Below are 23,028 nucleotides of genomic sequence, written 5' to 3'. Positions count from 1 at the left end.
CCTTGCACATAATAATCAATTAAGTTTGGGATAATACATTTATCATAATGCATTAGCTATAATTATGAGTATCATATGTTACCAGTAACTTATCCTCCAGGGAGTTACTTATCCTCAAGCTGCAGCCTTATTGCTCGGTTGTCTGAATCGCAAGGACAACTCACTAACAAGGACTGCTATATTATAAAGTTGAATAGGTTATATACTGCTCGGTGGTTTCCCTTACAAGATATCTGGGATTTCCCTGCCAAATGAAAACAACCAAATCTTAAGTTTTTAATAAGTTTTATTTAATGTATACACATAGACATAGGAACTTAAGAGAAGAACGAAAAAAAAAAAACACGCAGCTCTGAGCTAACATCGAAACACTTTCAATTGACAATTGTGTAATACATATAAATTCACGAGTCACAGGTAGAAAGATTATGTAAGTTCTTATATAAGATAACTCTGTGGGATATTTTTAAATACATTTGTTATTGTCATTGCTTAGAATGCTTGTCTAACATCCTCCGAAGTACAAATGCCGCCTGCATTCACTTTAATCGGAGAAGCATAAATAGATATTTCTGTATGTATATATATAACATATATTTATATATCGTATATAATTTATGGTATGTTCATGCTGGGTTCATTATGGTTAATGTCACAAGTTGTAGAGCTCGGATAACTAACTAGAATTGTATATTAACTAGAGATGATTAAGCAAATAATTTAAGCGAGATTCTACAGTTATGTATTCATATATATATATATATATATAATTGTAAATTTGTTTTCCATAGATCTCTAGAGGCCCGGCTTGGTCTTGTCGACGCTGGCCAGGATCGCTGTGCTGCCAGCCTCCGAGGAGACGGGACTGCTGCTCCGGGGCTCAGACTCCGTAGGGGGTAAGGGACTGCTGGCCAGCTCGGTTGTATTGCAGGGCAACTCCTGAAATATATATATTAAATATGTATTATCTTATATTAGATTGTCAATGGCTTTTGACGCACCTCATCGGCAGCGGTTTTGGTGGTCACCGACTCTGTGATGCACTCCTGCGGCGCATCCTTGGCATTCTCGGCCCAGCGCTTGAGGAAGTCGACCACGTCCGAGTGGCAGAAGTTCTCGGCCTCGTCAACGGGCAGATTGCCCCAACGATCCTTGGGATTGTGCGGCACATGGCACTGCTCCAGCAGAAATTTGACACACTCCAAGTGACCCTCCGAGGCGGCCAAATGGAGCGCTGTCCGACCATCGTAATCGGCCAGGGTGATGTCCATGCCGGACAGACGATGGCGACGCAGCGCGGTCACATCGCCGCTGGCGGCAGAGAAGAGCAGATTGACAATGGACAGGCCCTTGGTCTCGTAGCGATGCTTGCGCGGATCCTTCTTATTGGACAGATGCTTCAGATTGTCGTAACGATGGAAATTGAAGGTGTTGACCAGCTCCTCGCAGAACTGCAGGCCACGCACCGTATTGCCCAGCTGATCGAGTGGCGGCGACCAGGCAAAGATGCCCATCACATTCGGTATGACCAGCATCATGCCGCCGCTGACGCCCGACTTGGCTGGCAGGCCCACCTTGAAGGCGAACTGACCGGAGTAGTCGTAGGTGCCACAGGAGTGCATTATGGAGAGCACATCCCGTATGACTTCCGGGCGAAAGACCTTCTCCTCGGTGGTCGGACAAATGCCGCCATTGGCCAGACTGGCGGCTATCACAGACATGGCTTCGCAGTTTGTCTCCATGGCGCAGCACTGGAAATAGTAGTCCATCACCTCCTTCAGGTTGGTCCGCTTCGGGAAGCACTTGTTCTCGCGCATATAAAAACCAAGGGCGTAGTTGCGATCCGCTGCCTCGCGCTCCGATAGGAATACGGCATTGTTGAAGCCAATGTATTCGCCGCCGGACAGACGCTTGAACCAGGACATGGTGTAGTCGAAGATCTCGGCGGAGGTCATGTCCGGCTTGACCAGGGCGTTCATCAGCGAGCAGGTGAGTATGGCCCCGGCATTGATCATGGGATTGTGCGGCTTCTCTGCGAGGGAGAAACAATGGAAGGTTAGAACGGACACGAGTACGAGTCCGGGTCCGGGTCCGACTTACTATTCTGATCGAGCACGAGTTCGTTAAAAATGCGTCCACTCGGCTCCTGGCCGACAAACGAATGGACAACCTTGGGACCCAGTTTCTCCAGTGCAATGGCATAGGTCAGGGGCTTGCTGCAGCTCTGCAGGGTGAAGGGCTCCTCGACGTCGCCAATGGAGAAGCGTTGCCCGTCGATAGTGCAGATGCTAACGCCCCAGAAATTGGGACTATAGCGGGCCAGTTGGGGAATGTAGTCGGCCAGTTTGCCCTCGGTATTGCTCTTGCAGCGAATATAGATATCCTCAATGTCCTTGACGAAGCTCGAGAAGTCGGGAATGACAAACTGTTGACGGAACGCCTTGGCTATCAGCACAATATTCGGCGAGACCACGCTGCAAGAAAGCACCTTATATTTATTATTCAATCTCTACAATGGGGTTGGCCTCGCACATACGCCTTGAAGGTCTCCCGGTTGAGATGCTGGGTCTCTGCGGACGAGCCCGTCTCATAGTTGTTCAGCTTGTGCACCTTCTTCAGATTGTCCATGAGCTCACGCACACGCGGATCATTGCGTCGTATGCCCGTCGTCTTCAGTCCGGCCAGGAATTTGCCCATGGATATAAGACCCGTCTCCTCGCTGGCAAACATATCGAAGAGCACATCCTCTGCATTGCGTTGTTCCTGCTCCCGATGACTGCAGGTAAGATAAGGTTTAAGGGGTTTTTTTTATTTTCAAATTTGGAAAGAACTTTTATTTTTTAATGAAGAAAGCAAAACAATATTGCAAAAAATCCAATACGAAATACCAAATACGTAAAACCAGTTTGGGTAAGGTTCTAATTAGCTGGGTCTAGACATGGCTAAGCTACAGTGCCTAAAAATAGTCGTGCACGTTTTGCCAGAGTTGCCAAGCTGTGTCAAATTAATCAAAGAATATGTCAATTATCAATATATAAACAAGATATATATTTCTTGACAAGTTTCAATTAAATTCAATTAATTGGCGTTCCAAGCAAATTGATTGCACAATAAAGTTATGACTATATAACAAGTAAAAGGCTCTAGTCGGATGCTACCGACTAGGGGGATACCCTGAACCCTATAGCTATAAAATTAACGATATCTTTATATATGTACTAGTCCTCAAGCTACTTGTCTAGTTTGATGTCTTCAGCTCTTCAAATTTACGAGATTTGCTCAAAAAACAGGATTTCGATTTCGATATCGATTTGTATCGATTACTTTGAAACGGGACAAGTTATCGGTTATCGGAAACAAACAAACACCAGGCACAGCTACATTGAATATTTCAAGTCTCTAGATCGAGTAGGCTATGAGATCCTCGCGTTACTCGGACAGATGGACGGACGGACATGTCTAGATTAAACTGGCTTGGAGATTCTAACTTCTGCCTTCTGTCGTTGTCACCCACTTTTAAAGGATTCAGGGTATAACAGAAAATAGCCAAGAACAGAACGGGCGAAAGAAACTCTATTTAATCAAGCAGCACTACGAAACAATGATGTTTACTCACGGCCTTATCGAATAGTTGCGTCGCTGATTTCTAAGGAAATAAATAATATATCAAATTTAACTATATACATATTAATATATATAGTAGTATATTTAATCGGCGCTTGCACGTGGCCATATGGCGTGTCGTAAACATAAAAATCAAATATAATTAGGGGCGGGCGAGGTGTGTCTGTGTGTCTGTGAATTGTCTCCGATTTATGACGGCCCATAAACCCATACATATATAAATAGAGGCACACAGTCGCGATAACTATATGCTATATACCTGATAATGGCGGATATGGTGCGCACAATGGTGCCGCGGCGATTCTGCAGCGAGATGCCCTCGATGATCTCCTCGATCATGGCGGCCGTCTCGGTTGTCTCCTGCTCTTTGTCGCGCCTATAAAGCTCCTCGCGCACCTTGGCCTCCCCGTCCTCGCTTTGGCGTTTCAATGCAACAATATCCTCGGTTAAGACCATGGCGTATGCGTAATATTCTGACTCTAGAGCTCAACTGTTGTGGGTCTAATGAAAGCAACTGCGAGACGAACTGGCATTTTATACACATTAGCCAAATGTGTGAGATTTATTGCGGGCAAGCGACGGAGAGAGGCACGCGAGATAGGCTGAGAGGGTGAGAGGGTGAGAGGGGGGGGGGGGGGGGGGGAGGAGAGATAGGCGCTAATTTCTAAATCATGCCAATAAAATAAATTAATTAACTCCCCATTCAAATCGAATGCGAGCATGTAAACACATGAAGCTATTTGCATTTGTGCCCCATTTTAATGCCAATATTCGAACATTATTCATTATTATATGGCCAATGTCTGGCCGCAATATGGAGGGGCTGCGTCCCAGCCAGATAACACGCCCTAGACAACCCGCCCGTCCTGCCCTGGGCGGGGGCTCGTCTGCTCGTCTGTACGTTTACCTGATGTACTTGGTTATCACTTTGATGAAGGTGGCCTTTTGGCTCTTGGTGCAAATGCCCGCAACCATTTCGGCTATGATATTGGCATCTATCAGATCGGCATCATCCTGCACGGGCTCGGCCAGCTGCTGTTCCTCCTCCTCTGCAACTTTGGCGGCATTCTGCTTGACCAGCTGGATGAGCTGTTCGCCGCTCATCGACTTCAGATCGTCGAGTATCTTTTGGCGTATGCTGTCCTTGAACTCGGCCGCCTCCTCGGGCGTGTAGCCGTCCAGCGGCAGCGGCGCCTGCTCCGTGGCATATTGCAACAGGCTCAAGCTGCGTTCCCCCATTTATTCGCTTGGATTTTAGATAAACTATGCGCGGCTCGAAATACTTGTGACAGCCCGCAGCCCGACGATGCCGAAATGAGCGCCACATCGTGCGGGCCAACAGTTTTATAGTTGGCATAGCATACGGTCCGCAGAATTGAGCGTATTTCGATTTTATCTTCATTTAATAAAAGTATGTTAATTTATTTTTATGCCCCGAGATTGCCATCAATTAGCAACTGAGCGCGTGTTGACTGGCCCCCAGCTCCGGGCCAGCATATGGAGAGGCATTTGCCTAGGATTAATCACTTTTTGCCGTCCAACTATATATGATTGTGATCCTTCTGATTCTGATCTTGGTTTGCTTCCCAAATGTATTCCCATAACTTTGCTGAATGGAGCGAACAGTTCTCTTCCCCCTCAAAGGGAAATGTTTTCAAACTTGTTTTCGTAGTTCGCCTGGAACTATATACCCAACTATATATGATCATGATCCGCCCATAAATTGGCCAAGACTCAATCGATTTCAATGCCATTTTAATTTTGGCTTGCTTTCCAAATAAAATCCCACAGCTTTGGAGCATCTTTCTTGAATGAAGAGACCATGCCTTCACATAAGTTCTGCCCTCATTCATTGTTTCAAAATTGTATTCTTTGTTAAATTCCCACAAATTTCTGCCCTTGCCAGTATTGCCTCCGCGAACAGTGTATCTAACAGCTGAGCAGGATCCTTGCAAAGCAAATGCAAGATTCTTTGGCATGCATCCCAAAAAAAAAAGAAAAAAATGTGCTCGAAATAATGCGTGCAAATGTGCAAGGTAAATATTTTTGCAAAAATATATTATGAATATGAAGCTGAAGACGTAATATATTTTTTTTTTTTTTTGAAAATCAATTTCTTTGTAAATTCGCTAATTGTGTAAGTCAACTTTTGTAAGAGCCGAACATTTGCATATATTACTTTGGCTAGTTTAAAAATAGGCGAGAGTTCTATAAATGGGCACAAAACTTGGTGACCAGCACCAACTGGTGGGATCCAACTGTATATATCTATATAGAATCGTCTGTCTAAATGTATTTGCAATTATTGTTCGATCGGGCCACGTGGCAAAAGGCGAAGGGCGAAGGGCAAAGGGCGGCTGGGGTGGGCAGGTGCCAAATGAGAAATCAAATATTTTGCGCATACTTTGTTATTGTTATAAATTGTGTGAATTTGTGCGAAATTGTGCAATATATGTATCAAATATTTAATGTTAAGTAAAGCACACTCGACTTACAGCTTGGCATTCTCCTCGCAGGGCTTGGGTCCGGAGCTGGTGTCATAGAAGGATAATTTGCGATTGGCGAAAACCAGATTCAGCAGCGGCGGGGTTCGCAGTTTCTTCTGCAAAAAACACACACAAAATATATATTCAAATATATAGGTATATATATATATATGGAACAAGTGGTATGTTAGTTAAAGCACGTTTCGTTAAATATTTAATTGAGGGAAATATTTGCTTTGGGTATTTCACACGTACTATCATTCTCAGACGTTGCGACATTTCGGCTTTAGCTTCTGTCCACGGACAGAATCGAAATTGAAATGCTAAACAAACAGCATAATTGGATCTTTATATATGGAACTCGTATTACCTATATTAAAGCGGTTTAACTCTTTGGTTGCTTTTCGTAAAGCTCCTAAAACGCTGCAACACAAATTTTAAGCAACGGTTATTTATTTGACCTGTATAAATTGCACAACGGGTATGTTGAGCTACTTATTTAAAAAACGATCTTCAAACCCGACATTTAAGCAAATGCATTCATTAATATTCAATTTTAATTATTATTATTCAACATTTCCTTTTAATGTGTTGGAGTATTAGATGAAATTGCCAAATTGGAGTATAGATGAAATATATAGGGAATAATTCTCTTGTTGAATGATATCTAAATATATAGGGAATAATTCTCTTGTTGAATGATATCTAAATATATAGGGAATAATTCACTAGTTGAATGATATTTAAAAATAAAGGGAATAAATCACAAACTAAATGATATTCAAATATATAGGGAAAAATTCAGAAACTAAATGATATCAAATATAGGGAATAATTCACTAGTTGAATGATATCTAAATATATAGGGAATAAATCGCAAACTAAATGATATTCAAATATATAGGGAAAAATTCACCAATTCTCTCCTCAGCTGGGGTTTCTTACGTTTTGTTTTTACTATTATAGATATGAAATTTATTCTTAATAATTATAATATTGTTTGTTGTTGTTTTCTATACAAATTGGTTATATTTTCTGCATTCAATTTGCGATCTCTGAGTGACCTTCTTAGCTAGCCAGACAAATAAATATGAAGGTTGCGGGTTCGAAGGTCAAACATTTGGCCTAGCAAGAGGTACGTTTGTATCTTATAACAACCATGTCTTATAATTATAATATAAGATTAAAAACTATTATAATTTGATTGCTTTTGGTGAACACAATTTTCCTTTCCTTCCGAATAGCCAAACAATTTTATTGCAATTTAATTAAAGATCCTTCAAGAGCTGCGACACACTTAAGCAATTGGTTATCAGCTATTGAATACTCTGTTCAAACAGATTAAATTCATTCAGAGACAGCTGGGCATTGCAGGTAATCGAACACCTGGCTGCGGATATTGGATTATCGCAAGTGCCGGATGACATCAGCCCGTGGCGAGCAGATGCTCCCCGGAGTCCAGCTCGATTGCCGGACGACAGCGGTAGGCCAATTTGTTAATTGAACGGCCAAATAATTGATAAAAAGTGATTGCAGACAGACTTTTTTAGTAGTTGCCTCTAAAAGAAGGAAGAGAACTGAGCAGGTGCTATTTGCATACAAAGGGGGAGGCGGGGGCGGGGCTCGGAGTCAGTCAGAGTCAGGTGAAAGAAAGGCTGATAAGCACAGCTGTGGCCTTATTGCTAATAAATGTGTAATAACAATAACCATAAAGGAAACCAAGTGCAGCCGCTTTTTAAAAAAAAAAACAATCACCTTTGCCTTTATGTTTCGCATATTTTTATATTTTTTTGTGCAGATCTTGCCATATGACAGCTTTCACAAATGAAATGAAGAGTATCCGCAAGATATTGACGCACGCAGCGCTAAATACAATTGAATCTTATAAATAAACCAAAAAGAACACAATAAGTACTTAAAGTGTGTGCGCGTGTGTGTGTGTGTGTGCGTGTGTGTGTTTTGCTCATAAGTTGCATTTGTTTATGTGCTGCTCGGCGCTCTCCGAAATGCCCACAGCAACAAATGCGAGGGGCTTGTTTTTTGTCAAGTGCCAACAAAATATATTAGCACACATATCTGTATAAAAAAAAAACTGCCAGCTAGACATGTGCGTGTGTGTGTGTGCGTGTGTGCGTGTGTGTGTATCTTTATAGGTATGTCTCCCAGAATTATATTTTCTTCCATGGCAACGAAACGTAAACGTTTCCACGCCAGGTAAGCAGCCAGTTAGCTAGCGATGGCACCCCAATTACTTAACTTTGAATTTCGGATTATTTATATTTACTTTAATAACTGATAATAGGCGGAGGGTATCTTATAGATCCGAAAAGTGTGCCCCAGCAAAACTTGAAGTGGACTTCAAGATACGCCAAACGCCCGAATATATATCAATTTAATGGCAACCCAAATATATAGTTAACTTTATATTCTGGATCATTTATATTTACTATAATATTCTAAATGCTAGCTATAAATGAAAAGATGTATCTTTGGTATCTTGTGTATCTTTTATCTTATAGATCCAAAAAGTGTGCCCTATCAGAACTTGAAGCCAAAGAGGTCAGAATATATATGAACATTTGATGGCACCCCATATTAATATTTTGGATTATATATATTAACTTAAGTATTCTAAATTCTAGCTATAAATGACTAGATGTAGTATCTTGTATCTTATAGATCCAAAAAGTGTGCCCCATCAAAAGTGGACTTCAAGATACGCCTAAGGCCAGAATATATGAACATTTGATGGCACCCCAAGTATAGTTAACTTTATATTTTGAATTATTTATATTTACTAAGGTATTCCAAATTCTAGCCATAAATGACAATATGCAGTATCTTCTGTCTTATAGATCCAAAAAGTGTACTTGGAGTAGACGCCAAAGGCCATTTGATTTGATATTCATTGAGTTAATGTTGAAGCGAGACCAGTTCTCTGTTTAAGAGCTCCCCGCTCGGCCGCTCGACTTCCATGCGATAGTGCCCGGTGCTAATCGGAATTCGCCAAAACCCACATGTTTAGATATGTTTATATGTTAGGCGATATATAAACACACACGAATATATGTGTATATGTACTTTTTAGCGCTCGCTGGGATTTCTTTTTGTGTGACATGTTTCTCGTGACTTTGGCATTTCGAGATTCTGCGTGTTAACACACATCTGAATCATGAATTAGTGCAAATATTTTGAACAACAATTAAATCATTCACATATCAGCATGAGGCCTGTCTCATCTGTATTTATGGTAACTATTTAATTGTGCACACATCATAATTTCATTATCTTGATCAAATTTAGACGACGTCACGATTAATTTCCCCAATGCAATTTTCCAGTAGTCATGGCTTGACTAAACCAGATGACACTTCCCCCTCTCTCTCTCTCTCTCTCTCTGATAAGATAACAAGGTAAACGCATGATATAAGCCTTCATTTTTGTTGGGCACGTAACTTTTATTTAGCTTCAAGATAAGAACTTGGCTGTCTGTCTGAAAGCGTCGCCCGTCTGGCCATAACATATTTCTAATGTAATTCAACTCCAGACTTATATAAATGATATGAATTTCTTTCAGCGAATTTCGCCAAGTGGCGACATTTATATAAATATATTTATATAAACTGCAGAGTGTGGCATTAAATGGGCATTGTAAAAATCAATAATTATGTGATGCAAAAATGTTTGTGGCCCAAACAAACCAAGTTTGCAGAGGCAACCCCCAAAAAACACATGATATCAGCTGGATGGTTGGGTGTCCCGATTAATCCACCATTGTCGTGGTTGGGTGTCCTGATTAACTCACCTCAGATGCGATTTTCTGCTGCACCTCGTAGCCGGAATGCCTAAACTTGGCGCGTTTCAGCAGCTCCTGCTCACTGTACACATCGACGTCGATCTTGCTGCGCTTGCCATTGGCATCGGCCAGGTCGAGAGATGTTGCCGTTGCCTTCGAGCGTCGCACCAGCACCTGGCCATTAATCAGTGCAGCGGAAAACTCACGGCCCTTGGCCGTGTGGCCGGTAAGCAAACGCAAATTCAAATTCGCAAGCGTTGGTACACCTTTAAACATTATCACAGAAACGTGCTGCTCACTAATGACTTTTGGCTAAGCTTTCTCAAATAGTCGTGTATAAATGTATCTATTTGGTTAAGTCTCTGCACATGCGTTCTCTTCGACGGCGCACAAGGTACTGACCGAATGCCGCCGTCCTAAGCACATAATCAGCTCAGCAAGCCGGCAGCGAAAGCGACGACAACGGCGACGGCGACGGCGACGTCAAGAGTTTTTTTTAGACTTCTTTCGGCAATGCGTGGCAATGTTTGGCTTGTGAGTAACCGTTGCGGCAACGAATACGCAACTGTTCCAAGAGAGCGAGAGCAAACGGCAACGTATGCGTAACTGTTTCAACAGAGCGAGAGAGAATTGGGAGAGACACGGCGAGGGAAGCTGTTGTTAACCGCGTGGGCGGCACGCTCTCAGCTGACGCTGCCGGGGGGCTCGTCCAGCCCCGAATGACGTCACTTCTCGTCTAAATATATAAAACTATGCGGCCTGCCTGATTGACTGAATGGACGATTGAATGATTGACTGTTTCGTGTTCAACACACTTCCGAAAATGTTATTTTTTTAAGGTGAGTTTCTTTGTGCTGAAAATCCATGATTCCTAGATGACCAATATATCGTTGGTTTAACCATACCAAAGATATCGTCCTGGTGAACCTATATGATCGAAATATGAATGCCTTTTCTTTCAGCCGCCCCCCAGCAACAGCCCCATCCCCCTCGATGGTACCTAGTTGACCCATATGTCCTTGGTCATACCATACCATTGATATAGTCCTGGTGAACCTAGAGGACCAAATCCCTGCAAAATGCGCACGGAAACGGTCCAGAAATATGCATGATTTTTCCTTTCAGTACCCCTTTTACGTATCTGTAGCTTAACAGAATGTTGTGGCTGCTGCTAAAAGCGACAGATAAAGTATGCCATTCAAATTTGAGTTTAGTAGTTAATTAGAACATTTTCGCCCCTTAGGGTATGCAATGCAATTTTTTATTCACAAAAATTTTAGTTCGTCTACCTGCTGGGCATTTCTGTTCGCCTGGTACTTCAGCCGAATATTCGTGAAATCTTATGCCCCTCTTAGCAGCAGCTGTTAACAGTGGTATGTTAAGTAACAGCTGCTTAGCAGTGAACTGCTCAGTAACAGCTGCTTAACAGCGAACTGTTAAATAACAGCTGCTGCCATAAAAATCACAATTCACAATATACGCTACAGCAAAATTTATTAAATATTAAAATGGAAATAACTCGGCTAAATACAGTCCGATTTCGAAATGATATGCCTCTTTCTACTCGTACGGATGCCGACCATCGATTGCCACCCAAAAATCCATATTCCAAGAGATCACCCAAAATGACCAAAAATACAGTTTGTTTTGCATATATGAAGTTCCTAGTTTAAACTGGCCTTGATCACGAGTCGAACGTGACCAATCTTTTCAAGATCGGACTTTATTTAGCCAAGATACGGCCATTTAAAAAAAGCGAAAATATGCCGTTATAATTTTGAAGATTTTTCGTTTTTTTGCGATAATTCGGCTAATAATGGTCCGATTTTGGAAAGTTAGGCCTTTTTGAACTCGTACTGGTCTCTGCTATCGACTGGCATATAACGTTTTTTTCGAAAAATTACTTTTTTCTGAAATCGAAAAAGGTGCATAGCATTCGATTCTATGGCCATCCACAAGTAACCCCTCCCAATCTGCCCTCTATCGGGCTTTATTTGGCCGAGATATGACCATTTAAAGTTTTCGAAAAAATATCTTCACACGTCCGCGCTGGAGATATGACGTTTCAAAACGACATAATTTCGCCATGATCAACCATCACGTTTTTTCGAAAAATGACTTTTTTCTGAAATCGAAAAAGGTGGATGGCATTCGATTCTATGGCCATCCACGAGTAACCCCTCCCAATCTGCCCTCTATCGGGCTTTTTTTGACCGAGATATGACCATTTAAAGTTTTCCAAAAAAATCCGTGTGGTTGTGTGACATAGAAGTCACGCAAAGCATTGCATACTTTCGAGCTGTTCACATAAAAAAAAAGCAGAACTACATAATCTCGCCATGATCAGCGGCGAGTTATGTCGTTTTGAAGCGACATATCTCCAACGCTCTTAAAAAATCTTGGAGATATGACGTTTCAACGCGACATAACTTCGCCGTCGATCTTGGCGGATTCTACGGACCTCCGCGACTAGCCCCTCCCTTTTTGGCCCCAATCGGGCTTCATTTGGCCAAGATATAGACATTTAAAGTTTTCCAAAAAAATTCGTGTTGTGGACACAGAAGTTAAACAAAGCATTGCATACTTTCGAGCTGTTCATTTAAAACGCTTGAGTCGATTAGAGTAGCTCTTCTACTGCATACTTTTGGGCCGCCCATAAGAATAACCATTCACAATAAACACATTGCAGCAAAATTTTATTAAATATTAAAATGGAAATAACTCGGCTAAATATAGTCTGATTTCGAAATGATATGCCTCTTTCTACTCGTACGGATGCCGACCATCGATTGCAACCAAAAAATGACCATTTAAAGTTTTCGAAAAAATATCTTCACACGTCCGCGCTGGAGATATGACGTTTCAAAACGACATAATTTCGCCATGATCAACCATCACGTCTTTTCCGAAAAAATGACTTTTTTCTGAGATCGAAAAACGATGATGGCATTCGATCCTATGGACCTTCGCGAGTAACCCCTCCCAATCTGCCCTCTATCGGGCTTTATTTGGCCGAGATATGACCATTTTAAGTTTTCCAAAAAAATTCGTGTGGTTGTGCACAAAGAACTAAAGCAACGCATTGCATACTTTCGGGCTGTCCGTATAATGCGCTTGATCGTTTTAGAGTAGCTCTTCTATTGCATACTTTTGGGCCGCCCATAATAATAACCATTCGCAATATACTCATTTGATTAAATATTAAAATGACAATAACTCAGTCCGATTTCAGACTGATGATAAAAAATCAGAAGAGTGTGATGCCAATTTACTCTATGGCCCTACACTAGTCTATCCCAATCTGCCCAATACCGAGTATTATTTGGCCGATATATATCCAATGAAAAGTGTAACCTTCACGTTTTTTCGGCAATTTTTATTTAAAATATCTCAGCTAAATACAGTCCGATTTCGGAGTGATATACATAGTGCTTAGATTAAAATACAACTTTGTTACATAAATTCAAATGTTATGGCTAAAATAAGCTACTCGCTCTGAGGTATAACGCCAAAGAGCGCAGACATAAGCTGCAGATAATCCTCCTCAACCAGCTGCACCTGTGACAGCTCACAGTATCCCGGCTCCGTCGGCGGCGGCAAGTACTGCACCTCAATGGCCAAAGGCTCTGCCGTATACAAACGCTTTCTGCTGTCCGTGTGTGCGGCGCGTGGTGTTTCCGTAAGATCTGTTGAGCCTGGTTGAGCCGGCGTTGATGCCGCCATGTGATGGGCACCAGTTGGATTCGACGCACCAATAGGACTCAGCATGCGCGTCATCTCCAAATTACTGGCCTGATGCTGATGCTGCTGCAAATGCAGACGCCGCACCACATTTACGCGTAGCTCGTTCGTGGTGCTGCTTGTGCGCCGTGCCAGATCCGTGTTGCCGCGCTGGCTGCTCGTAGTGGCACTCGATGAGCGCGCCGCATCCGGATGCTTGAACTTTAGCAATCCGTGCTTGCGCCGCACCCACTGACAGCGCGAGTCCCGATAGTCCACAATAACCTTGCGCCGCACAAACTCATGGAAGCTGAGCAACTCGCTGCTGATGTCTCGTCGCACGATTTGTTTCCAGCGCGGCTCCAGGTCCGGCGAACGTATCACGTAAATGCTTTGCGAGGCTACCAGCATTAGCAGATGCTCCAGCGCGACCAGGCACAGCTGGCCGTCCAGATTGGACAGCAGCTCGCTGGAGGGGCAGCTGGCCGTGGACACAGAATGTGTAAAGCTGCGCTGGCTGCGACTCGTATCGCCGGAAGCCACGTTGTCCGCCACCTCGCCAAGCTCTACGGTGGGCAGCACATTGAGCGGAACCTCATGAAAGCCATGGTTTTGCTGTGGAAAGAAACGTATAATTAAAATCGAAGCCAAGCTGGATATCAGATATGATCACTACCAATCCTCTCTGCTGACTTACCATATTAAGCGCCTTGACATAGATGGTGACCATGTTTAGAACCATGCCAAAGGTCAGAGTTATGCTGCTCTCATTCAGCTTGGGCGCACCAAACTTAACATCCAGGATGGGCTGCCATTTGTGTGGCTCGTAGTAGCTGCAGCACAAGATGTCCAATAGATCGGGACTGAACTTTTGCATGGCCTTGACACAGTAGATGATGATGTCCGTCAGGCTGAAGAAGTAAGAAGAAGCAGCTTATAGCATTTAACTGTGAGGGGGGGTAAATCCAAGAACTTACTCGTTGCAGGCGTTGATTATGTCATCGTCAATAGCTATCGACTCCATGTTGCGCAGTATTTCCAGCTGGGAGCGTCGTCCGGCGAGCAGACACTTCAAATTGCGCTGCTGATGGAACATGGACGTAGCATGGCACATCAGGCCCTGGACAGCGTTCTGTATAGATTGGGAATGAGCCAGAAAATTAGTTTTATGTACATTTGTTCTGTGTGTTCTACTTGCCATAATGTTGAACAGTGAGGAACAGTGCTCCTGCGCCCACTCCTTGTGATGCTCGGTCAAGCTGGCCACTAGCGAGATGGCCGACTTGATGAGCTGCATGGCTGCCGGCTCTAGGGATTGCTTGCCCAACAGCAGCGAGTCGACTAGGTAAACCTCATGTATGCCCACGAATTGGATGGCCTCTTGCAAGAAGCACTTCTTGTGCTTGTCATAGATAATGTTGACCAGCTCGATGCCGCGGGCATAGATGGGCCACCACTGTTCCATGGTCCAGACATCGCTGGTGGGTTTGTTAAACTCGTATTTAGACTGCAGCAGCTCACGTGGCGGCAGCAGCTTGAGCCACAGATGCTCGCCCACGTCGCAGTGCAGAAACTCGCTGGAACAGTTGCTCTTGGCGAACACAATCAGTACGTCGAGCAGCTGGACGCTGAGTAGCTGTTTGCTGTGCATGGGCAGGGTGTAGGAGACGCAGTGCAGCAGACGCTGGAACAGGCGCACCGAGACAAACGGCAGATCCCAGTTGCCGGGTCCATCGGTGTTGAAAATGGTGGCTGCCGCCTTCAGCAGATTGAGGCACAAGACCAGCGAATTCGTGGATACCATGCCATTGGAATCCTCGGAAATTGGCTGCACTGGCGCCAGCTGATTCACATTCACCGATTTCTCCATATTCTGCAGCTCCGAGCAGATGATGCTGACCACAGAGTTGAGAAAGCGCAACGATATGGCCGAATCCTTTACCAAGAGATTCGTGTAGAGATGCGCGCACTTGGTTATGATGGCCAGGCAGGCTTCCTTGGCACGCACATGCAGATCCTCGTAGCAGGAGCAAATGCGGCTCATGAGCTGCTGCAGCTGTTCCATCAGCTGCTGCTCCTCCTCGCCGCTGCTCGTGTAGGCCTGCTTGAACTGCAGCAATATGAATATGTAGAGCTCGGCGAGCATGATAAACGGACGCATATCGTCCAAGTAGTTGGCTCGATCGACCAGCACGGTCAGACACTTCTGGGCCAGCAGCTTGAACTGTGCATCCGGTATGCTCAAGAACTTTGGCTGCTTCTTCAGCAATATAACAATCAGATCCTTGAACGATTGCAGGCAACAAATCCAGTCGGGTAGCTCCTCGCTGGAGCCGGGCAAAGCCGGCACCTTTGGCATATCGAAGACATAGTCAAGCCATTGCTGGAAGCAGTCGCGCTCAAAGAACTTCTGCATGACTTCGCGCAGTTCGGCCTTCTCGCTGTTGCCCGTGCTGTAGATCTCAATGGAGACAATATTTATTAGCTGCGTGTAGACGCGCACCTGGGGCTGGGCGCTTGGTTTGGCGAAGAGCGGACTGCAGAGCTTTTTCCAGAAGTTCGGCTGCTTGAGCAGCTCGTCGACCAGCATCTGGAGATTGTGCTTCCACAGCGAGTGAAAGATGTTCATGATCTTGCCGGGCAGCGTCTGCTGTATGGTCAGAGGCTCGGCCTCGAGCGCATCGAGAAACTCCTTCATGTAGGTGACGATGCTGTCGCCAATGCTGGGCGCGCACTCCTTACCAAAGAAGGAGCGTTTGTCATGCGCATAGTTGACCTTGAAGAAGGCCTCCGTAACGCCCGGCTGCTTGGCTATGCAGGCATCCACCAGCTCCAGTATGGCTATCTTAATCGAATCGCTCTCCAGCTCATCAGGCAGCTTTTGCATGAAGGTCAGCCGTATCTGATCCGCCTCCATGTCCAGGCAGGCCAGCAACGACATGTTAAACTCCAGCGCAATACGCTTCAGCAGCCGGCACGACACAATCGGCAGCCAGCGATCGAATATGTTGCTCATATAGCTGCACACGGTGGGTATAATGCGCAATGTGTCCCGCTGCTTGGGCTGCGTATAGATGAGCGCCTCCAGCGGCGAGAGCGTGTCCGGCGCATAGACGTGGCTCTTCAGGCACAGCACCTGCATGAGTATGCGCATGGACAGACGCACAAGCATCATGAGTCCGTGTGGCTGCTGCTGCATCCAGTTCGTCTCCAGCTCCATTGTGTACTGCACAAAGGCATTGCCCACGCCCACAAATCTAGAGGAAGCATGAGTTAAAAGCGAGCATTGCAGAGATTGCTGTATATAGATGTATACCTCAATAAGATCAGGCCATTGTCCAGATTCAAGAGCGAGTAGACGCACACATTGAGCAGCAGCTGGCGCTGCTCGCACTTGGGCTCGCTGCTACTGCTGCTGCTGCTGCCGACAATATCGAAGAGATCGCAGATGAAGCTGAGCACCTCGAAGTAGATCTTGTTCTTCTCCAGCTGCGACTTGAAGTGCCAGGTGTGCAGATGCGGAAAGATGTCGCGCAGCAGAAAGACCAGACCAGGTATCTCAACCTGCAGATAGCGCTGGCGCTTCAGCTTCGTATAGGTGCGCAGGAAGCTTAGATAGGCCAGCAGGAAGTCGTAGCGTTCGTGCTTCTTCTCCACGTTGTCTATGACAGAGCCGAGGAAGCGCGACTCGAAGTAAACAGCGCTGGCGCAAAGCTTGTAATCGTGCGCCGACTGATTGCTGATGGTGGGCAGTATATCTAGATGGCTGACACGGCTGAAGATCTCCTCATCCACCAGCGGCAGCAGCGCCGTGCAAACGTTCAGGCAGATGGCCAGCAGACGTGTGGGCGGGCACTGTACGCTCTTAAATTTGCTCAGCAAATCGATGCACATCTCGGTTGGGTGCACCATTTCCGAGCTAATGCCCTCGATCGATTTGGTGCGTTGCACGGCCAGCTCCAGATACTTGAGACCCGCTTCCACGCGCAAGATGCGCTCATTGGAGTCAAAATCGCCATGTAGCTGTGCCTTATCCCGCAGCAGGCAGTTGATCTCGTGATGCAGCGCATTGAAGAAATTCACCTGGCACCGGAAATGCATATAGAAGCCATTGGCATGCTGCACTGCAGTGCAGCTAGTGCCGGCGGGCAGTGTGTAATCGATGCGCGGAAAGGGCTGCAATATGCTCGTCAGCTCATATTCATTCGTGTCCAGCTCCTTGACCTTGTGCGCCTGCTCGTCGTACAAGAGCGCCAGCATGGGCAGCGCCTCCAGCTGGCTTTTGATCTGCGAAAAGCGGATACAATCGAGTTAAATGAAAACAAGCAATCAGCAGCAGCAGGTGTTGGCTTACAAAGTTGCCTTGGCCCGCTTTGGTGAGTGCCTGGGCCAGCTTGGCCAAGTCGATGAACTGCAGCGGAAAGTTTTCTAGCAATGTGTTGTACAGCGAGCGTACGCCGTCTTCTGTAATGAATTGCTTGTGATTATTCAAATCTCTAAATACTGTGCGCGGTAACAAAGCTTCGCGCTGGCAGAAATCCTTGGCCAACTGCGGCCAGGAGAGCAGCTCGCAGAGCAGCTCATAGATGCCCTCGTAGCGAGCGCAGCTGCCGTCGCCATCGAACAGATCGCACATGTAGCACAGCTGATTGTAGATGGTCTTGCGCACAATGCGCGACAGGAGGCTATCGTCCGCGAACATCGCATGCGTCGCAATGGCATGCAACAGCTCAAAGCACTTGAGCTCGACGGCGCGTTTGCCCAGCTGGCGGCAACGCAGCAGACTGGAGGCGTCGTCGGCATCATTGGTGCCGCGCAGACGCAACAGCATCCAGACGAGCAGCAGCGGGCCGTGCTCCGGCCTATGATGCATGCCAGCTATGTCCGCGTGCAGCTCATCGGTGAGCTGTAAAATAAGCTGGGCGTTGTCGTCGGGCCGCTCAAAGTCCAGGCACTTCATAAGCAACATCAGCTCCGAGTAGGTGAGATTTTTGATCAGCTCTTTGTGGTACTGGTTGCTCTCGTTGAGGTAGTTTTGTATGCGTCCAAAGGAGTGCTGCTTTATGGTCGCGAACAGACGCTTGATCTGGGCCAGGCTCAGGCTTATGTGCTCGCTGAGCAAGATAAGTATGTGCAGCACCTCGTTGATCTCGCGCGCATTGCGCTCCGACCAGCTGGTCAGTCTGTCAGTGCAATGGAAGCCCTCGCCCGCGAGCAGTTTGCGCGGCGGCAGCTCATTGATAAGGCTGTCCAGCTGATCCAGATACGAGTCCAGAAGACGGGGCAGCGTTAGCTTCTCTACGACCAGCCTGTACTCGTTGTGGTAGGGATGATTGGGCACATTGTAAAAGACCAGCACGTTCTTCAGAATCTTCAGCACAATCATGCGCTCCAGCGAATAATAGTGCCTGATGTCCTCCAGCAGCTTGGCCATGTTCGTTTCGGTAGAGATGAGCTGTGTCAGCAGGCTGGCCGAGCCGCGATATTCCTTGGTCAGGTAGTAGCATAGGATCTCCCAGCACTGAGCCGACTCCAGATTGAGCAGCTCCTGCAAGCGTTCTGTGAAGGGCAGCAGCTTCTCCTGCTTCTTCTCCTTTAGCAGCACGGCCAGCTGCACATTGGAGGCGCTCTTCGGCTTGAACTGCAGCACGCCCGCTTGCAGCTCGGAGCACACATTCAGCAGCTCCTCGCGTACTGTGCTCCTGGGAGTCTCATAATGTATGCCGGAGACCATCTGCCACAGGCGCTTCCAGTCGTATCTGTCGAGAGAAACCATTTAGAACACGTTGAACGCAGGCTTTGCTACATTTTGCCACCCACATGACACACTTTTCGACGGCAGGCATTTCAGCTAACTTAACTTAACTACAATAATTATTAGATTTTTAACTTTTGACAAGAAATAACACAAGTTTTTTAACAAATAGCTCAGCACGCGCAATTTTGTTGCGTCTGGGGCTGCCAACCTGGCGAATTTTACCGGCAATCGTTAAGGCAGCTGGCAACGCTATGCGACATCGTCAGATGTTCGATTACAGCGTTGCCAGACATTTGCGTTGGATTTAAATTTTCAGCATGACTAGAAAATTGAAACTTATACTTTTCATTTTGAAGGCTATCGTCCAGGTACTTCTAAAGTGGGTGCTATTTTTAACTGAAATTTGTTGCACCTGAGTTTATATGCATATTCGACAGATTCCCCGACGATATCGATATTCAAACGATTCAAGATAGATTCAACGACGCCCCAAAAAAGCCTGTGAAATAACATTTTTAACTTTAGAACATGAACATTCTTATATAAGTTATAAAAACAATGTTTTTTTTTTTTTAATAAGAATATGCATGAAAGGATATTAGCACATTTGAGGAATGAAACACTTGGCTATTTTCACTTGGCAGCTGTTTTCGTAGATCCAAGTCGTCTGACAAAATGAAAAATACAATCTTAAAATTTAAAGTTTAAAAAAAAATTCGTTTTTTTGTGTTGTCAACTTGATAAATAGCCCTACATATGTCAAAAGAGTGGAAGTTGCATAAAGTTCGAGTTGCATATTACATTATGAGGACTATCTGTCAGTTACTGCTAAAGTAAGTTCTGTACAGTTAATGTAATTATCAGTTGCCGTGCGTAAATATTCAATGCAGATTACCTGAAGCCAACGACTTAAGGGAAATCAAAAGAAAACCACCTAAAAGACAATGAGCTTAGAACTGGAGCACGGGCAAATCAAAATGGAGCACAAAATATGACTAGCATTTAACTTACGGGATAGAATTTGCATTTCAAAAGGTATAATGATTGAAAATTTCTTGAATTCTAGCTCAAATGTGTAGTTCTAGACTTAACTTATTTTCATTAGATAAGAGCTTATTATGATTAGGCAATATTTATGAAATAGTGCGCAGCTGCTAAATACCCCCACCACACTAAAACACGCACGCACACACATGCACACGCACACGCACACACGCACACGCACACGCAAATAAGCTGCAATCACAGTTCGTTCTAGATACTTCAATACTATTGACTAGCCGCCTTGCTGTCACACAGACCTGAGTCCAGAGAGCAGCTGAGAGAGCTTTGTCTGTCTGTGTAGGCGAGCGAGAGAGAGAGCGAGAAAGAAAATGAGAGCGCGCACAGACATTTGCTCAGCAGCCTGGAAGCTGCAGCCCACAAAATGTCCCCGTTAGTAACAGAAAACTATTGAGAGCAGTCAGGTCTAGGCTGAATAGCTTGGGCCCAGAGTCGAGTAGGCTGTATGGGCGAATCATAAAACGAAATTTAATTAAAATATTAAAAACGGCAGCTAAAGCAATAATAATAACCAAAATATAATTAATAAAAAAAAATGGCACAAATCATGCTAAATGGTGCGAATGCGGCGAATATGGCGAATAATAATGGCAGCGTTGAGGAGAATGAACGTAAGTACCGTTAGACGATTGTCTGTGTGTGTGTGTGTGTGTGTGTAAAATGTTAGTCAGGCTGTTAATCTAATTCGAGCCTGTGAAAATGTGTATCCTGCGGCTGCGGCTGCGGCTGCGGCTGCAGCTATGATTATGCGTCAGCAGCAGCAGCCGCAGCCGCAGCGCTAGCATCCTTGCAGCTGCGGGCGTTAACTAGTATGTAGGCTGGTGGTGGGTGGTACAAGAGCAAGGGAGAGAGAGCAAAGCAAGAGAGCGAGAGTGCAGCGAGTATGTTAAATGTCGGAGGCTGAGAGAGCGCTTTCGTGCAGCATGCAACAAGTGTAACCTTGCTTTTTACTTGCCGCCTTTTTTTTTGTTTCTTTAGCTTATCCAATCAGCGACGATGAGCTGGACGACCTGGACGACGACTGCCTGCTGGAGGAGACGGAGCTGTCGGGCGGCGTGAACAGCATCGGACGCGGTCCGTACGAGCGCGCCTGGACGACGGAGGCGACACGCGCCCTCATACACATACGCGGCCCCATGGAGGGCAGCTTCACGGAGGGCAGACAGAAGCGTACGGCGCTCTGGCTGCACTGCACCCGCCAGCTGCAGCGCCTGGGCTTTCGTTATAGCGCCGCCAAGGTGCAGAAGAAGTGGCACAACATACTCATCACCTACAACAAGAATCTCAACAAGAAATATGTCTCCGGCTATGTACACTGGGAGTTCTTCGAGGAGATGTTCAAGTACTTGCAGGGCAAGAAGGCCGACTTTGATATGCAGCTGCAGCCGGCGGCGGCTTCGGTGCAGGCACAGCCACAGCCGCCACAGTCACAGCATCAGCAACAATCCCAGCTCCAGCTGCAACCGCAGCAGGAGCTGCTGCAGTACCAGAAGAAGCCAGCGACGCCCCAATTGCAGGACACACAACCCTACATAACGCCCGTGGATCAGGTGCTGCTGCAGCCGCAGGTGCAGCTGGACAGCAAGTCGAACGACGAGTTCGACGAGGACAGCAACAGCCTGTCCGAGGTGCGCCAGCCCAAGCTCGAGTACGATGCGGACCAGACAGGCAGCACCACCCAGGAGCGGGAGAATGACAGCAGCGAGATGGCGATGGCGCCCAGCGGCAAGTTGTACGAACAGCATGCGCCGCCGCCGGCGCCGACGTCGGATGATGGCTGGTGGAAGGATTATTTCGAGCGCAAGCTGGACGTGGAGCGCGAGAAGATGGAGCTGCAGCGCAGTCTGCAGCGCGAACAGGTCCAGATCCAGAAAATGTCCCTCGTCCAGCAGGAGCGCATCGAGCGCATGAAAATCGATGCCATCAACAGCCTGACCGCCACCTTGCAGAAACTCGTCGAGGCCAAGTGCCGGCGCGCCTAGCCCCGCATCGGTTGGTCCAACAGGCCTAGATTCAACTAAACTCAGTATTATTTAAGTTCCATGCATATCCGATGTATTCTGATCTGTAATCCGCGTCTCTCTGTGTAAATACAATTTGGACAACAACTTGACAAGCAGCCAACAAAACTTTTCAATTGGAAAAGCAACATTTTATTTGCCGGAGTTGCAGGTGCGATTCGGTTCGATGTGACGGATAGATTTGGTCTTCCATTCATTTTGTAAGTCAATTAGCTTAGCTATGACCTTCTATCGTTTTATTGGGAACTTAGTGGAAGGTGGCCTAGGTAAGAGGCTCTTAACGGAGAAAAAAACAAATTAAAATAGGGACACTAGAAACACAATCGCAATTGCAATGCTGTTGATAGAATTTAGTAAAGACGCATATGAATGTGTGTGTATGTACATGTATACAAGAATTCTTGCGCTATCCAATATATAAACCGATCTTAACCGATCCTGATGAAATTTGAAATGTTGTTTATTCCTTCCAAGTCGATTTCATTAATATTGTGGTCTAAATTGGTGGGAAATACAAACTGGTTTATATACTAGATATATAGCTATGTGGTGGGAGCGGGG

The 23,028-nt window shown here is 45.6% G+C and overlaps 3 protein-coding genes across 13 annotated transcripts; 1 reads left to right on the top strand and 2 right to left on the bottom strand.

Moving 5' to 3' along the window:
- Positions 1-314: 314 nt before the first annotated feature.
- On the bottom strand, positions 315-10,273 carry LOC115762359 (glutaminase liver isoform, mitochondrial). Of its 6 annotated transcripts, none has more exons than XM_030704529.1 (7): positions 9,916-10,273; positions 6,120-6,226; positions 3,617-3,646; positions 2,537-2,776; positions 2,101-2,474; positions 1,002-2,032; positions 315-939 (listed from the first exon to the last, which is right to left on the bottom strand). In XM_030704529.1, the coding sequence occupies exons 1-7, from the start codon at positions 10,180-10,182 to the stop codon at positions 796-798; spliced, it is 2,193 nt and encodes a 730-aa protein (XP_030560389.1). In that variant the 5' UTR covers positions 10,183-10,273; the 3' UTR covers positions 315-795. The 6 variants fall into 6 exon arrangements, with proteins under 6 accessions (XP_030560389.1, XP_030560393.1, XP_030560390.1 ...); XM_030704533.1 differs by lacking the exon at positions 9,916-10,273 and adding an exon at positions 6,366-6,405; XM_030704530.1 differs by lacking the exon at positions 3,617-3,646.
- Positions 10,274-13,276: 3,003 nt separating this feature from the next.
- LOC115762457 (nucleoporin NUP188 homolog) lies at positions 13,277-19,757 on the bottom strand. The gene is made up of 7 exons (XM_030704660.1): positions 19,447-19,757; positions 17,981-19,385; positions 16,943-17,913; positions 14,825-16,883; positions 14,604-14,758; positions 14,324-14,537; positions 13,277-14,241 (listed from the first exon to the last, which is right to left on the bottom strand). The coding sequence occupies exons 1-7, from the start codon at positions 19,470-19,472 to the stop codon at positions 13,393-13,395; spliced, it is 5,679 nt and encodes a 1,892-aa protein (XP_030560520.1). The 5' UTR covers positions 19,473-19,757; the 3' UTR covers positions 13,277-13,392.
- Positions 19,532-22,553, top strand: LOC115762458. 6 transcript variants are annotated; one of them, XM_030704665.1, is made up of 5 exons: positions 19,532-19,752; positions 19,822-20,217; positions 20,275-20,419; positions 20,684-21,057; positions 21,425-22,553. In XM_030704665.1, the coding sequence occupies exons 4-5, from the start codon at positions 20,982-20,984 to the stop codon at positions 22,426-22,428; spliced, it is 1,080 nt and encodes a 359-aa protein (XP_030560525.1). In that variant the 5' UTR covers positions 19,532-19,752; positions 19,822-20,217; positions 20,275-20,419; positions 20,684-20,981; the 3' UTR covers positions 22,429-22,553. The 6 variants fall into 6 exon arrangements, 5 of the variants coding, with proteins under 5 accessions (XP_030560525.1, XP_030560526.1, XP_030560522.1 ...); XM_030704666.1 differs by having other exon boundaries at positions 19,532-19,763; positions 20,286-20,419; XM_030704662.1 differs by having other exon boundaries at positions 19,532-19,763.
- The last annotated feature ends 475 nt before the right edge of the window (positions 22,554-23,028 follow it).

The sequence above is a fragment of the Drosophila novamexicana genome, unplaced genomic scaffold, assembly GCF_003285875.2.
Source record: "Drosophila novamexicana strain 15010-1031.04,08,12 unplaced genomic scaffold, DnovRS2.1 tig00000564-arrow-pilon, whole genome shotgun sequence".
Classification (NCBI taxonomy): Eukaryota; Metazoa; Arthropoda; class Insecta; order Diptera; family Drosophilidae; genus Drosophila; species Drosophila novamexicana.
The sequence above is the reverse complement of the archived record's forward strand: the minus strand, read 5'-3'. Positions and strand labels throughout refer to the sequence as shown.

Bases quoted from the DNA above. Each gene is read 5' to 3' on its own strand.
- LOC115762359 (XM_030704529.1), bottom strand. From the start codon at position 10,182: ATGTTTAAAGGTGTACCAACGCTTGCGAATTTGAATTTGCGTTTGCTT. The intron at 2,777-3,616 runs GTGAGTAAACAT...TCTTACCTGCAG, and splicing joins CGCAACTATTCGATAAGGCC to TCATCGGGAGCAGGAACAAC. The intron at 2,033-2,100 runs GTAAGTCGGACC...TCTCCCTCGCAG, and splicing joins ACTCGTGCTCGATCAGAATA to AGAAGCCGCACAATCCCATG.
- LOC115762457 (XM_030704660.1), bottom strand. From the start codon at position 19,472: ATGCCTGCCGTCGAAAAGTGTGTCAT. The intron at 19,386-19,446 runs GTGGGTGGCAAA...TTCTCTCGACAG, and splicing joins GCCGTCGAAAAGTGTGTCAT to ATACGACTGGAAGCGCCTGT. The intron at 14,538-14,603 runs GTAAGTTCTTGG...TTACTTCTTCAG, and splicing joins ATAATCAACGCCTGCAACGA to CCTGACGGACATCATCATCT.
- LOC115762458 (XM_030704665.1), top strand. From the start codon at position 20,982: ATGGCACAAATCATGCTAAATGGTGCGAATGCGGCGAATATGGCGAAT. The intron at 21,058-21,424 runs GTAAGTACCGTT...TTGTTTCTTTAG, and splicing joins CAGCGTTGAGGAGAATGAAC to CTTATCCAATCAGCGACGAT.